The sequence below is a fragment of the Lepus europaeus genome, chromosome 20 (assembly GCF_033115175.1).
Source record: "Lepus europaeus isolate LE1 chromosome 20, mLepTim1.pri, whole genome shotgun sequence".
Classification (NCBI taxonomy): domain Eukaryota; kingdom Metazoa; phylum Chordata; class Mammalia; order Lagomorpha; family Leporidae; genus Lepus; species Lepus europaeus.
This window is the reverse complement of record NC_084846.1, coordinates 56860032-56873927: the sequence shown is the minus strand read 5'-3', so window position 1 is coordinate 56873927 and position 13896 is coordinate 56860032. Positions and strand designations below refer to the sequence as shown.

The 13896-nt window shown below is 45.2% G+C and overlaps 1 protein-coding gene across 6 annotated transcripts in view; it reads left to right on the top strand.

Annotated features, from left to right (window-relative positions):
- Window positions 1–1020: 1020 nt before the first annotated feature.
- The window catches only part of CFAP69 (cilia and flagella associated protein 69), a 66566-nt gene continuing 53690 nt past the window's right edge, over window positions 1021–13896 (top strand). For 2 of the 6 annotated variants that reach the window (XM_062178682.1, XM_062178681.1), the window contains exons 1-4: window positions 1021–1330; window positions 7068–7127; window positions 9212–9277; window positions 12373–12482. In XM_062178682.1, coding sequence (XP_062034666.1) covers window positions 1208–1330; window positions 7068–7127; window positions 9212–9277; window positions 12373–12482 — 359 coding nt within the window. In that variant the 5' untranslated portion in view covers window positions 1021–1207. Of the gene's footprint in view, window positions 1331–6535; window positions 6607–7067; window positions 7128–9211; window positions 9278–12372; window positions 12483–12542; window positions 12677–13896 lie in introns of those variants that run through there. The other 4 variants (XM_062178684.1, XM_062178683.1, XM_062178686.1 and 1 more) reach the window with 4 other exon arrangements.

Here is a 13896-nt window from a genome sequence, read left to right as displayed (position 1 = left end):
GGCATAAGTATTTGGGTCCTTGCACACACATGGGAGACCCAGTGGAAACTCGTGGCTTCTGGCGTCAGTCTGGCCCAGCCCTGGCCATTACAACCATTTGGGGAGTGAACCAGCAGATGAAAGATCTCTCAGTCTCTGTCTCTCCTCTTTGTAACTGTGCCTTTCAATATATATAAATTATTTTTAAAAATTGATCAACCTGTCCATTTTACAAATGAAGAGAGAATTTCTGAGAAGGGAAGTGACATTTATTTTCATGGAGTTTGTCAGGTGTCATTTTAAAATCTGTATATTCAATAGCTGACATAAAAAGCCACATTTAACTCTTGAAAGATTAAAAGGGCAGAAAGATTTAAAGTTGTCAAGGCACGGTGTTGGGAGTGAAGTTATCCAGATGATCCTCATGAGCTTTCCTTTAATATCTTCGGCCTTCTGATTGTTCAGGCTACACTGGGTAGAAAACGACAGTGCTAGGAAAGAGAAGATCTTGACCAGACCTTATTCCGTGCCAAGCACCACTCAACATCGCCATCTCATTCAATCCGGTATAGATGACAGAAGGTGGGCTTCCAAGGGCTAACCTACCCTAGACTCAATAGTTGACAAAAGCCTTTCAACACTGGGTAGCAGGCCTTGTCCGTCCCCAGTCCGGCTGGCTACGGAGGTGCAGAACAGGCGTAAACGCTGGGCAAGGTAGGTGAGACGGGTCATTTCTAAACGGGTATGCTTTCCACACTCTTCATCACTTCACTTGCAACGTAACCCACAGCCTCCCCTCACCACGCCACCGAACTACCAACACCAACACGTGCTCGACGCCTGAGGGACCGCCCCTCCGCCGCCTAACCTGGTCTCCCTCTCCTCCCTCCAGCACACCTGCAAACGGGCCCTTCGGAGAGCGGAGGGCGAGATTGACCTTTGAGGTAGTTTGGCTCTCCGGCTTTCCGTAGGAGTCACGCCCCTGGCCTCGCCCCTAGCAACGCAGCAGCTTGTGGTAGCAACCGGCGGGCTAGAGGGCGTCGAGGTCCCCGGGTGGGCTCCGTGCAGGGGGCATCGCGGTGGCTGAAGGCTGCAACCAGACCCGCGGGGCTTTTCGAGACTCCAGTGGCCGTCAGGCTGCCTTCTCTTCCTGGTGGTGGGGCCTCTTCGGGCCCCCGCACAGCAGAAGCCCAGGAGGACCTCGCCCCGCATCCCGGAGCCGCCAGACATGTCTGCCCGCGAGGCCGCGCCGACGGCCGAGGCCCCGGAACCCGGCGGCAGGAAGAAGTCCAGCAGTGCCCGCCACACGCCAGGGCTGAGGGCTGCGGCGGCGGCGGACGCGGAGGCGCAGGTGCGGGCGGGGGCCGGGGGCCGGGCGGAGACGCGGCGCGGGGCGGACCCCGCCGGGCAGGGCCGGTGTGGGGGGCCGGGGCAGCCGGGGTTCCGCCGCTGGCGTCCGGACAGCGTGGACTCGCTGTCCGCGCCGTCCCGGGAAGTCGCTGGGGCGTGGAGAGGGGCCGTGCGGCCGAACTCCGACTCGCGCTGGCTTCGGGGTCCCGGGAGAGCCGGCGCCGGGGGACCCCGGGCCCAGCGTTTGGAGGCCGCGGTTCATTCACACTGGGGCTCTCCCGGGGGAGGGGCGCGGCGGTGCCCCCGGGTCCAGGAATCCCGGGCGCCCGAGCCCTGCAGAGCTCCCGCACGGGGACCTGGCGGCTGCGGGGAGTGGGCCGAGCTCCCCCGCGGGGCCCCGGCGGCGCAGGTGGAGGGGTTCCACGCCGGAGACCGCTGCTCTCCCCGCCGGCTGCAGGGGCGCCCACGGCTGCCGCTCCGCTCCCCGGCACTGGAGAGGTAGGTGGGTGAGCTGGGGAGACTGTGTGGTTCTTCATTTCTATGTTTTGGCGTAAGAGAAAAATCTACAGATGACCAAACCGAGACAGAAAAGGCAAGCAGCCGACCAGGGCCGGCCTTGTGGTCCCGGGGGGTAAGCGGGTGCTTGGGATGTCCAGACTGCCTGTCCAAGCGTCGGAGCCGGCTCCCTGTTCACCCTCGGAAGCAGAAGATGATGAGTACTTGAGTCCCCGCCACCTGCATGGGAGGCCTGGATGGAGTTCGGGGCTCCTGGCTTCCACCTGGCCCAGCTGCTGCAGGCATCCCGGGAGTGCGCCAGCGGATGGAAATCTCAGAATCTCCCCGTCCATCGCTCAGCCTTTCAGCCGAGTAGCTACATCTTTAAAAAGTGGCGACCTGGCCGGCGCCGTGGCTCAACAGGCTAATCCTCCGCCTTGCGGCGCCGGCACACCGGCGCCGGCACACCGGGTTCTAGTCCCGGTCGGGGCACCGATCCTGTCCCGGTTGCCCCTCTTCCAGGCCAGCTCTCTGCTGTGGCCAGGGAGTGCAGTGGAGGATGGCTCAAGTGTTTGGGCTCTGCACCCCATGGGAGACCAGGATAAGCACCTGGCTCCTGCCATCGGAACAGCGCGGTGCGCCGGCCGCAGCGCGCTACCGCGGCGGCCATTAGAGGGTGAACCAACGGCAAAAGGAAGACCTTTCTCTCTGTCTCTCTCTCTCTCTCACTGTCCACTCTGCCTGTCAAAAAAAAAAAAAAAAAAAAAAAAGTGGCGACCACCTGAAAAGTGTAACAGGTCATTTTAAAATATTTTTTTTTAATTTCTCATGTTTATTTTAAATTTATTTTTATCTACTTGAAAAGTTGAATGGCAGAGACAGAGACTGAGATGTGGGGAAAGGAGAGAGATCTTTCATCTGCTGGTTCACACACCAAAGGTCTTCACCAGGGTCAGTCCAGGCCAAAGCCAGGAGCCAGGAACTCCACCCAGGTCTCCCATGTGGATGACAGAGGCCCAAGCACTTGGGCTGTCTTCCGCTGCTTACCCAAGCATGCTAGCAGGGAGCTGGATCAGAAGTGGAGCAGCCAGGACTCCAGTGGGCGCTCTGGTAGGGGATGCCGGCATTTCAAAAGGCGACTTAATCTGCTGCACCGCTACGCTGGCCCAGTAAGTCATGTTAAAAAGGTTTTCTAACCATTACACTTAGGAGTCATTATAAAAGATTTTAGAGAGAAAATCGGAAGATAGAGTGCTTAGAATGAATGAATACCTTTCTGTGAAAACCACAACATGGAACAAAAGATAAAATTCAGAATTCCACATTCCTTAACTATTGTTTTCCCCATTGACTACTAGCTTCAATCCATAATCCAGATTTCTGTTTCCCACAATTCCATCTACAACCACTCCAAAGTTAGTTAAGTAAGAAAAATCCAATATCCTGCAAATGTAAATTGTGGTTTTGTCTCCTACACAAGTTATTTCCAAGAAAAACACAAATATCGATACTACTTAAAGCAGAAGCGAAATATTCATTAAAAACGTGCAAAATAACTTGCACATTTTATCTGTTGCCTTAGGTAACAACGTTCAAGCCTATTTCTTCAAATTTATAAGCTTGGTGTAGGGTAACTGAAACAGTTAAGATTTAGGTCTGTAAAAAGGAAGCTGATACAAAGCTGTCAAAGACATAGGAAGCCAAAGGTGTCACTTCTAGATTCTCGAATCTTCGCTGCCACTTAGAAGCATCTTTGCAGAGGCAAGGTGAACAGATGGGTGTCTGGATGAAAGCAAGTGTTGTTTCAGCGTGATCCAGTCTCACTCTTACATCCTGGAAGCCACTGGAAATACTAAGAATTCCAGAGGCGTCCTGAGCTTCAAGGCCCAAGTGATTTGGGAAGCTGCAGCTCCCTGGGTGGCACTTCCCGTTTACTTGCCCTAGGTCTGAGTCACACATTCTGTCACCCACTATCGCTTGTTTTACAATGGTCACTGTTTCATTTGTCTAAGTTTTTGTCTCTCCCACCAGAATATGTGTTCCTCAAGAGTAGGAAATACAAAGGAGTCTTCAAAAAATTCATGAAAAATCCAAATTATGAAAACAACTGCATGGATTTCAAAATAACTTCACCAAAATCAGCTTAGCTTTTAGTTTCACTGGCCCTGAACTTTTTGAAGCCCCCTTAGATATCTTGATGGTTCTGTGTCCTTCCCAGAACTTCTCCATTCTAAGCTCAGAGCAGAAAAGTTAAGTCCTAGCTGAGAAAGGCTTCCGTGCTCCAGGCCTTTTGACCCTTGGCTTCTCTTCAAACAAGGCCAAGTGTCCCAGCCTCAGGGCCTTTGCACTTGCTCTGCCCACTGTTTGGAAGTCTTCTCTTTGATACGCTTACCTCTCTGCAAGTCCTTCGCTGGCCGCTGGGTGTAAAATCGTACTCCCAGCTCCCCAGCACTTCCCACCCCCTTCATTTTCTGCACAGTGTTATCATATTGTCCTGTACTATACAACTTATTCACCTGTCTCCCCCAAAGCATGGCAGTTTCTTATAGAAGCAGATGTGAACATTTTAATCATGGCCGAATCTTTTGCCCTTAGAACTGCCAAACACAGTATGGGCACTCAATAAATATTTGTAGGATAAATATGTATTTGTGATTAGTTGACCTTATTTACTCAAAATCTTCAATTACTGTTTAAGTCTATGACTCAGAAGCCTGTCGCAGCTGTAACTCATCCCCAGCACAAGCCGCTTCCTCCAGCATTGCCTGTGTCTTTTGTATGACCCTCAAGCCGTGAAGTCACCCTTACCTTCCCTCTTTTCCCGCTGCGTCCCATCAGTCATTCCGTCCTGCTGATTCTGCTTCTTTGATGATTCAGCTCCATTCGCTGTTGTCTATTCTAGTTGCCAAAACCTTAGTAAAAGTCCAGAGTTACCAACTAGACTCCCTCCCGCCGTCTGATCCTCTCTAGTTCAGTCTCCACCAAGCCAACAAAATGACAGTTTTATCATCACGTTCTCCTGGCTGAATTTAGCGGAGATAAATGAAGACCACCCAATGGGAACACAGACCATCAGCTGCCATCACTTGCTGTAGGCAGAGCCTGGGCAGGCAGGGAGCTTTACAGCGGATGAAGAGGGGAGGGGAAGGCTTCTGACCTGCCCTGGAGAGCAGCAGAGCATCCTCTGGTTGACTTGGGAAGCATAATCATCCCTTTTTCTGCCAATATTTCTTCTTCTTTTTTTTTTAAATTTATTTATTCATTTGAAAGGCAGAGTTACAGAGAGGCAGAAGCACAGAGAGAGGTCTTCCATCCACTAGTTCACTCCCCAAATGGCTACAACTTTGGGAGCTGGGCCAATCCAAAGCCAGGAACCAGGAGCCTCTTCCAGGTCTTCCATGCGAGTGCAGTGGCCCAAGGATTTGGGCCATCGTCTGCTTTCCCAGGTCATAGCAGAGAGCTGGATTGGAAGTGGAGCATGGGGCTGGCACTGTGGCACAGTGGGTTAAATCCCCAGCCTGCAGCACCAGCATCCCATTTGGGTGCCCATTCGAGTACCAGTTGCTCCACTTCTGATCCAGCTTCCTGCTAATGCACCTGGGAAAGCAGCAGAGGATGGCTCAAGTCCTTGGGCCCCTGCTCCCGTGTTGGAGACCTGGAGGAATCTCCTGGCTGGCTCCTGGCTTCAGATCTGCTCAGCTCCAGCTATTGTGGCCATTTGGGGAGTGAACCAGCAGATGCAAGACCTTTCTCTCTGTGTGTCTACCTGCTTATGTAACTCTGTCTTTTGAATGAATAAAAATGAATCTTTAAAAAAATTAAAAAAAAAAAAAAAAAAGGAAGTGGAGAAGTCCTGACTTGAACCGGCATCCATATGGGTGGGCTGTTGGCATTGCAGGCGGTGGCCTTTACCCACTACGCCACAGCGCTGGCCCCAATTATTTTAAAGTAAGAGTTAATGTGAAAGCAGGCCATAAAAAATAAACAAAGGAAATTGAAATAGCTTAATTCATGCAATGGGAACAAGTGATATTAACATAATACTTAAATTGAAAGGAAAATACTACTCAATAAAGAATTAATCTTTGAAATAAATATAACCAAAGCAGCATTTACAACTGGAGATTTCTGTATCTCCATAAAAGTCATTCAACTTTGGAAAGTAGCATTTCTTGTTTCATTCCTTACCGGATAGCTTTATCATCAAATGGCCTCTTCTTGGATGCATTTTCTAAGCATTTGTTGAGCAACTAACAATTCTGTGTGCCAGGCACAGTGTTGGGTGCTGGGGGTGCCAGAGAACAACTTTTTAGTCCTTATGCAGACTTGAGAGCATGGAGTGGTTGGGGGGAAAACATGGAAGCCCTTTCAGAACAAGGTGACGGGGTTGTAGTTACAACAGATACACATACACGTGGGTGCTATAGGGGCATGGAGGAGAGACCATTTTTCTAGCCTTTTTTTTTTTTATCATTCGGGGAAGTGACACCTGGACTTCATCTTGAAGGATCTGTGGGAATGAACCAAGGAGGGGAATAAGATTACAACAATATAAGGGACGACAGAGGAGCTGGGATATGGCATTAGTGATGAGTCATCGCATGACTTAGGTCATGTTCAGATTAGATTTTTATTATTTTGACCATAAAGGGTGGTGTTGAAGGGTACAGGAGTGGAGAGTAGGAGAGCAGCAGGAAACCTTAGCAACTGAGTGAGAGATGATGACTGCCTGAATCAGGAAGAGGAATTGTCTCGAGAAATCCGTGAAATGAAAAGTGAGATGTAAAATCTTAAAGGCTCCTGTTTCTAATGCAGTGGGTAGAGGAATGCTAGTACCAGAAGAGAGAGGGAGTACCTAATTAAAGAAGAGGATCTCCTACCCATAGTTTAGAAGCTGGTCTTACCGTGTATCTCCTTATGCAAACTTAACATAATGTATGCACATATCAGATACTTTTATTTTTTAAAGCACAAGTGCTATTATTTCACATGCTCATGGGCTTTTCAGAGCTAATGAAATTTTAAGCATTACAGTAATGACACCAGAATTCAGAAGGATTTGTGGGTTTTTTTCCAAAATTATTTGCTCCTGAAGATCTCATCTGCTTTTCACTCTTCCTACTGTGTAATGGTCATACGATTATTCTCAAGTTACAGAGGGAAAATACCCTCTAAAAGTAGTATGTTTGATATAGTTTCTTGATTCCCATGATGTAGAATACTAGCAGTTGTGTGTTTTCTAGGGTGTTTTCAAACCTATGGACCTTAATCGTGTCATCAGACTCCTTGAAGGAACCGATAACGTGAGTAAGCTACATCACTTATGAACTTTTGTTTCCCTGAATGGTAACATGTATTCCACCAACTGTAAATCTTTTAACTCCTTTTGTTGAAAACATTTCAAACAGTATGTATCTTACATGCAAGGACTGTTTAAATTTAGGATAAATATACAAGGGATCTGTAAAAAGTTCATGGGAATATATATATTTGTGACGTAGGGAGGCATGGAGAAGGTAATATAAACAGATTGAATCTTAAGAGTAGAGAAGTGGTCATCTAGTATTTGTTAATTGCTTGTTATGAAGTGTGGTTGGAGGGGGGAAAAGAGGGAAAAAGTGTAGATAATGCCACAGCTTTTTATAAATGTTTTATGAAGATTAAAAGGATAGAGAGACTCAGTCATGAAAACACATCACTGTGCAGGAATTTGGGTTGGTTGGCTTTTTTGATTGACTAAGAATACTTGGTTTATACAGTACACTGAACTTTTTTTTTTTATCTTAAAAGCTGTTTAAAATGTTATTTGAAACAGAGAGAGAGAGAGAGAGAGAGAGAGATCTGCCATCCGTTGGTTCACTCTCCAGATAGCTGCAATGTCCAGGGCTAGGCCAGGCTGGAGCCAGGAGCCAGGAACTTCCTCCCTGTCTCCCATGTGGGTGCCCAAACACTTGGGCCATCTTCCACTGCTTTTCCCAGGCTACCAACAGGGAGCTGGATCAGAAGTAGATCAGCCAGAGCATGAATTGGCACACATATGGGATGCCAACATTGCAGGTGTCAGCCTTGTGCACTATACCACAATGCCAGCCCTAAACTTCATGTTTTAAAAGTTAAAAAAAAAAGTGTGGTTTCTGGAGTCATATTGCCAAATTTGACTCCTAATGCCATCATTTTTTTAAAAAAAAGATTTATTTATTATTTTATTTGAAAGTCAGGGTTACACAGAGAGAGAAGGAGAGGCAGAGAGAGAGAGAATGGTCTTCCATCGGTTGGTTCACTCTCCAATTGGCCACAATGGCTGGAGCTGCACCTATCCAAAGCCAGGAACTAGGAGCTTCTTCCAGGTCTCCCAAATGGGTACAGGGGCCCAAGGATCTGGGCCATCTTCTGCTGTTTTCCCAAGCCATAGCAGAGAGCTGGATGGGAAGTGGAGCAGCTGGGACTTGAACCAGCGCCCATATGGGATGCCGGCACTGCAGGCAGCAGCTTTACCTGATACACCACAGTGCTGGCCCCCACCATCACTTTTTTTTTTTTTTTTTTTGACAGGCAGAGTGGACAGTGAGAGAGAGACAGAGAGAAAGGTCTTCCTTTTTGTGCCGTTGGTTCACCCTCCAATGGCCGCTGCGGCCGGCGCGTTGCAGCCGGCACATCGCGCTGATCCGAAGGCAGGAGCCAGGTGCTTATCCTGGTCTTCCATGCGGGTGCAGGGCCCAAGGACTTGGGCCATCCTCCACTGCCTTCCCAGGCCACAGCAGAGAGCTGGCCTGGAAGAGGGGCAACTGGGACAGAATCCAGCGCCCCGACCGGGACTAGAACCCGGTGTGCTGGCACCGCAGGCAGAGGATTAGCCTATTGAGCGCGGCGCCAGCCTTCTTTCTTTCTTTTTTTTATTTTTTGACAGGCAGAGTGGACAGTGAGAGAGAGAGAGAGACAGCACCATCACTTTTTAGTTATGTGTTTTTGCACAAGCTATCAACAGTGATTCAGCTTATGTTTCCTGTTCTGGAAAAGAATAATAATAATAATATTTTCCTAATAAAGTCATTTTGAAGATGAATGAAGTAATATGTACATAGTTAGTGCCTATCTGGTGCATTGCATAGAGAAAATTCTCAACATACTTCTGCAAGTATTGTTAATATTATTTCTGGAAGTAATTGCTGCTTTTATGTTAGCCTAGTTTTAATTCTCAATTTCCCAATCAAATTAAAATGGTAGTTTATTTTTGCTTTTACTGTTTCAGGAAACATTTATAATGCTTCTGGTATAGTAATTTAAGAACTACTTGATAATTGTAGTGGGTCTCCTTTATTGAGTAAAATGGTAGATATGTCAACAGATTTAATAACACAAAATGGCTAAAATAGATCATTTGTTTCAGGATGATTTAGAAGAAAAACAACTTAAATCTGTCAAGAAAGTGATGCAGTATTATCAGAATGGACTTGTATCCTTCGCATGTATATATGTGTATTCATTTTGGTTATTCTGAAACTGGAGAAATTCTACTAGAAAATCTATAGCTTCCTGTTGCTGCTGCAACCAGTTATCACAAATTTAGTGACTTAAAACAATGTAAGCCAGTATATTATAGTTCTAGAGATCAGAAGTGTGAACTTCCTCTCACTGAGCTACAGTCAGGGTACCGGCAGGGCTGGTTCCTTGTGAGGACTCCAGGGGAGAATCCATTCTCTTGCCTGTCTCACCATCCAGAGGCTTCCTGCCTGCATCCCTTGGCTCATAACCTTCTTCACAGCTGGCATCACTCTCAACTTGGCTTATGACATCACACTTCCTTCTCTCTCTCAGCCCCCCCCCCCCCGCCTCCCTCTTTCCTGTACAAGGATCCCTGTGATTGCATTGTGCCTACCTGCATAATCCCGAAATCCATAACCACATCTGAAAAGTACTTCCATCATGTGAGGTGGCATGTACGTGGGTTCCCTAGCTTAGCAGGTGGACGTCTTTGGGGAGGTCATTATTGTGTCTACAGTAAAAAATACTGAAACCTTTTGCATTTTTTACAGACTTTTATTTTCTATCAGAGAATATAAATAAATGGAAGAAGCAGTGTAGCACGATTAACTGTGGATAATGTCACTTTCTACAGATTTAGGAAGACAGTGGGTGTAGTCAGTAGGACCGAGCCCAAGTCGTGATTCTACCACTTTGTGTGAGCACTTGCACCTTTGATAAGCTTCTTCACCTCTCCATCCCTCTAAGATAGGATATGCTCACACCTCATGAGGTTGGTAAGATCAGAATAGGCAATGTACATGCAAGTACCGGATAATCCGCATAACATGGCGTGAATGCAGTATCCCCGCAGAATCTGCCACCGTCAGAATACGTGGCTCAAAACCTCACAACTATCTGTGCTGAAGAACCATTTTTTTGTTTTGTTCTTTAAAAAAAAAAAAAAAAAAAAAAAAAAAAACTGTGTGTAATTGTGAAACAGAATAAAAGTGGGGCTGGTGTTATGTTGCAGTGGGTAAATCTGCTGCCAACAATGCCAGCATCCTGTATGGGTAGCGGTTCTTATCCCGGCTGCTCCACTCTCAATCCAGCTCCCTGCTGACACACCTGAGAAACCAGTGGAAGAAACCCTTGGGTCCTTGCACCCATGTGAGAGATTGGGATGGAGTTCCAGGCTCCTAGCTTTGGTCTGGCCCAGCTACAGCTGTTAAAAGCCATTTGCAGGGGCCGGCGCTGTGGCATGGTGATTAGGGCTGCCGCCTGTGGTGCTGGCGTCCTGTTTGGGCGTCAGTTCAAGTCTCATCTGTTCCACTTCAGATCTGCTATCTGCTGTGGCCTGGGAAAGCAGTAGAGGATGGCCCAGGTCGTTGGGCCCCTGTGCCCACGTTGGGGACCCAGAGGAGGCTCCTGGCTCCTGGCTACAGACTGATGCATCTCTGACCGTTGTGGCCATCTGGAGAGTGAACCAGCAGATGGAAGACCTCTCTCTCTCTCTCTCTCTCTCTCTTTTTCTGCCTCTCCTCTGTGTTGTACTCTTTCAAGTAAATAAATCTTTAAAAAAAAAAAAAGAATAGAAGTGCCACAAAAATATCAGATTATTATAGTTTTTAAATGCCCAGTCTGACTTTCTTACCACAGGCTAGTGAGGTACAGTTCCAGAATGGGCAGTATCCTGTATACCACACTTGGAGGAGAACTGATGTAAACTATCTCTGACATGTATAAAGAAGACTGCGGCCTCTGGCATTAACTTGTTCCAGTTCAAAGCACCGTAAGGCTTCCCGTCAGGAAAATGTGCCTCCTACATTCATCTAAGTCTTTTCTGTTATTCTTGAGCTGGTTTTCTATGGCTCTGTTGGATCAGTGAGGGCCCGTGAGCATTAAGCACTATTTACCGGTAGCCAGGGAGGTGATTTCCTGTTGATTGCTTCAGGTGAGACAGCTGGTGGCAGATGGCTCTATTTCTAAATGCCTGTAGCAGGCTGTCTTTAGGAAGTTATAAAACTTGTCAAAGATAAATTAGGCCACTATCTTGATCACTTCTCTAGGAAGTTAACAGATTTAAGTCCTCATATACCCGCTCTTCCAGCTTTTCCTAAGAAGCTCCTAGAAGGAGGCCAGAAGTAGCAGCATTCAGCCAAGACGTTTAAGTCACAACTACCATGATTTCTTAGTTGTAAAACAAAATCAACAAATTTTATTTTTGCAACAGAAGGGTTATTTAAAAGGGTAAAATAAAAGGTACTTTTACCTGAAGGTCTAGAGAGGTTACAGTTTGCTTTCATATTAGTTTTAAATTTTTTGTTTGTTTATTTGAGAGGCAGAAAGAGAGTGAGAAAGACAATGCCCCCATTCACTGGCTCAGTCTTCAGAGGCATGGCCTGATCTGCACTGGGCCAAAGCCAGGAGCAGGGATGCAATCCAGGTCTCCCACGTGTTGGCAAGGACCCAGCTACTCAAGCCGTCACTGCTGCCTCCCATGGTGTGCATTAGCAAGACGCTGGACTCAGGAACTAGGGCTGGGAATTGGGCTTATACACATGCTCCTGTGTTACCTGCTAGGCTAAGTGCCCACCTGCATACTAGTTTTAAATGAAATGAAATCCCAACCAATTTAAACCTGAAATATAAGAAAATGTGTCTGAGTTAAACTTGAATAAATAATGTGGTAATATAAGATAAGCCTTGAGGTAGGTGTTTATGCATGGGAGGTTGAAGAGAAAGGATATAATTGAATCTAATCACTAAGGTGACTTTGTGCAGTGTGGTGTTGTCCATGGCCAACAGTAGATCACTGAACCACTGAGTGTGTGGTGTTGTGGTTGGTAATCTAGTCCTAAACTGGGGTGAGAGGAAGAAATTGAGTGAGATTACTGAGTCAAAATAATACTTCTAAAATGGTTCTAAATTTTCTTTAGTCTTGAAAATAAAAATAATTGTAATAATATCTGCCATATTGAACAAAATAGGTGGAATTCTATAGATTTTCTTGGCAGATGGGCTATAAGGACTATTTTAATAAATATATTGGTCTTACTGTTTATTTCTTAACCAATGATACTAAAGCCCTTAAGGGATTTGGCACAGATATTTAAAATTCTTAATCTGTGTGCAGAAAAAATTGAACACCATCCCCGTTTCATAGAATCTACATATGATATCCTACAACTGTGTGGGTAGGTTGACTTTCTTTAATCTTGTGTTAGAATGTGGTATTTTATTACTGTGTATCGCAGAAGGTTTATGCATTATGAGGCAGCAGAGTGACACAGACTCCGGAAGCTTCAGCTGATCCCTGGAGGCCAGCAGTGTGTTTCAGATGTTGTCAGTTTTACAGTAGCCTGTGATCATGAGCCACAAAGATTAGATGGTAAGCATACTAAAATATTTTCTTGTAGTTAGTTACTGTCAAGTGATTGGTAAGTATTAAGTTAAATCAAAGAATTTTAGTATTTTTAGAAACTCACTAAATAAATTTATAGATAATACGTGTTGTTTTAGTCTGTTTTTTTTCTGTCTTTAGAAAATTTGGCTCTCAAGGATAATAGTAAGCTCTGTGTCAAGTTTTATTTGATTTTATAAATTTGAATGAAGAATAAATTATCAATTATGTTTGGCTTATACTTTTTAATGCAAATTAGAAGTCACAATGATAAAAATACTACATCCCATTATCCCTACTTTTTTGTTTCTACAACCAATTCTGGAAACTACGATACATTATGCTACTTTGCTGCCACACAGTGGCTAACCTGGATATGTGTTGAAACCGCCATTGTAAATAAATGTGACAATTTTATCTTCTAAGTGTTTCTACCAACTTAACGTCTTCAATAACATTGTCTGTTTTTTGGAATTTAGCAGCAATAATATTTAAAATTTTATAGCCACTAAAATTTACTATTTTTGATAATCTGAATAAAATAATCAAGAATAATTTGTTGAATGCTTGCATCATGTCCTACTTTTTCATAGGAGCCATGAAAAATAAATGACTGCTCTCCTGCTTTCAAGGAATGAATTAAAAATTATTATTATGATGACATGAGGTTTTGTTATGTACAAGACTTTCAAATTTCAGGGTTGTGCAAGTTCTAAGGAAACACAATCCTTACTTTCAACACCAGCACTCCTGCGTGGCTCTGCAGTTTTTCTACTTTCCTGAGTTCTACTTCTGTCCTGCATTTCTCCACATCTTATCCTTACTCGATTCTTTTTAAGCCATTTTTAGAAGATAGAAACATTGAGAATAATGAGCAACTTGTTTTCCTTAGTGTATCAGAAGTATAATGCCTACTTTTACTTAGCCTTTTTAGTTTAAAAACTCTTCTGATGCTGCTTCTTATAGGTTCTCTCCTGTGGTAGGAAAGGAAAGGAAAATATTTGAAGATGAAAAGTACTAGTTTAAGAATTCTTCACTTTAGAGATAAGAATAGTCAGTTAGATAAAGTAATATATTATTTGCTATTTTACTCTAGAAACACTAGAAATGCACCTCTGTGGCATTTATAAATCTGTCCTTCTCAGAGCTTGTCCTCTGAATATTCATATTTAAATTCAGCTTGACCTGTGTATTCTACATTCACCTGT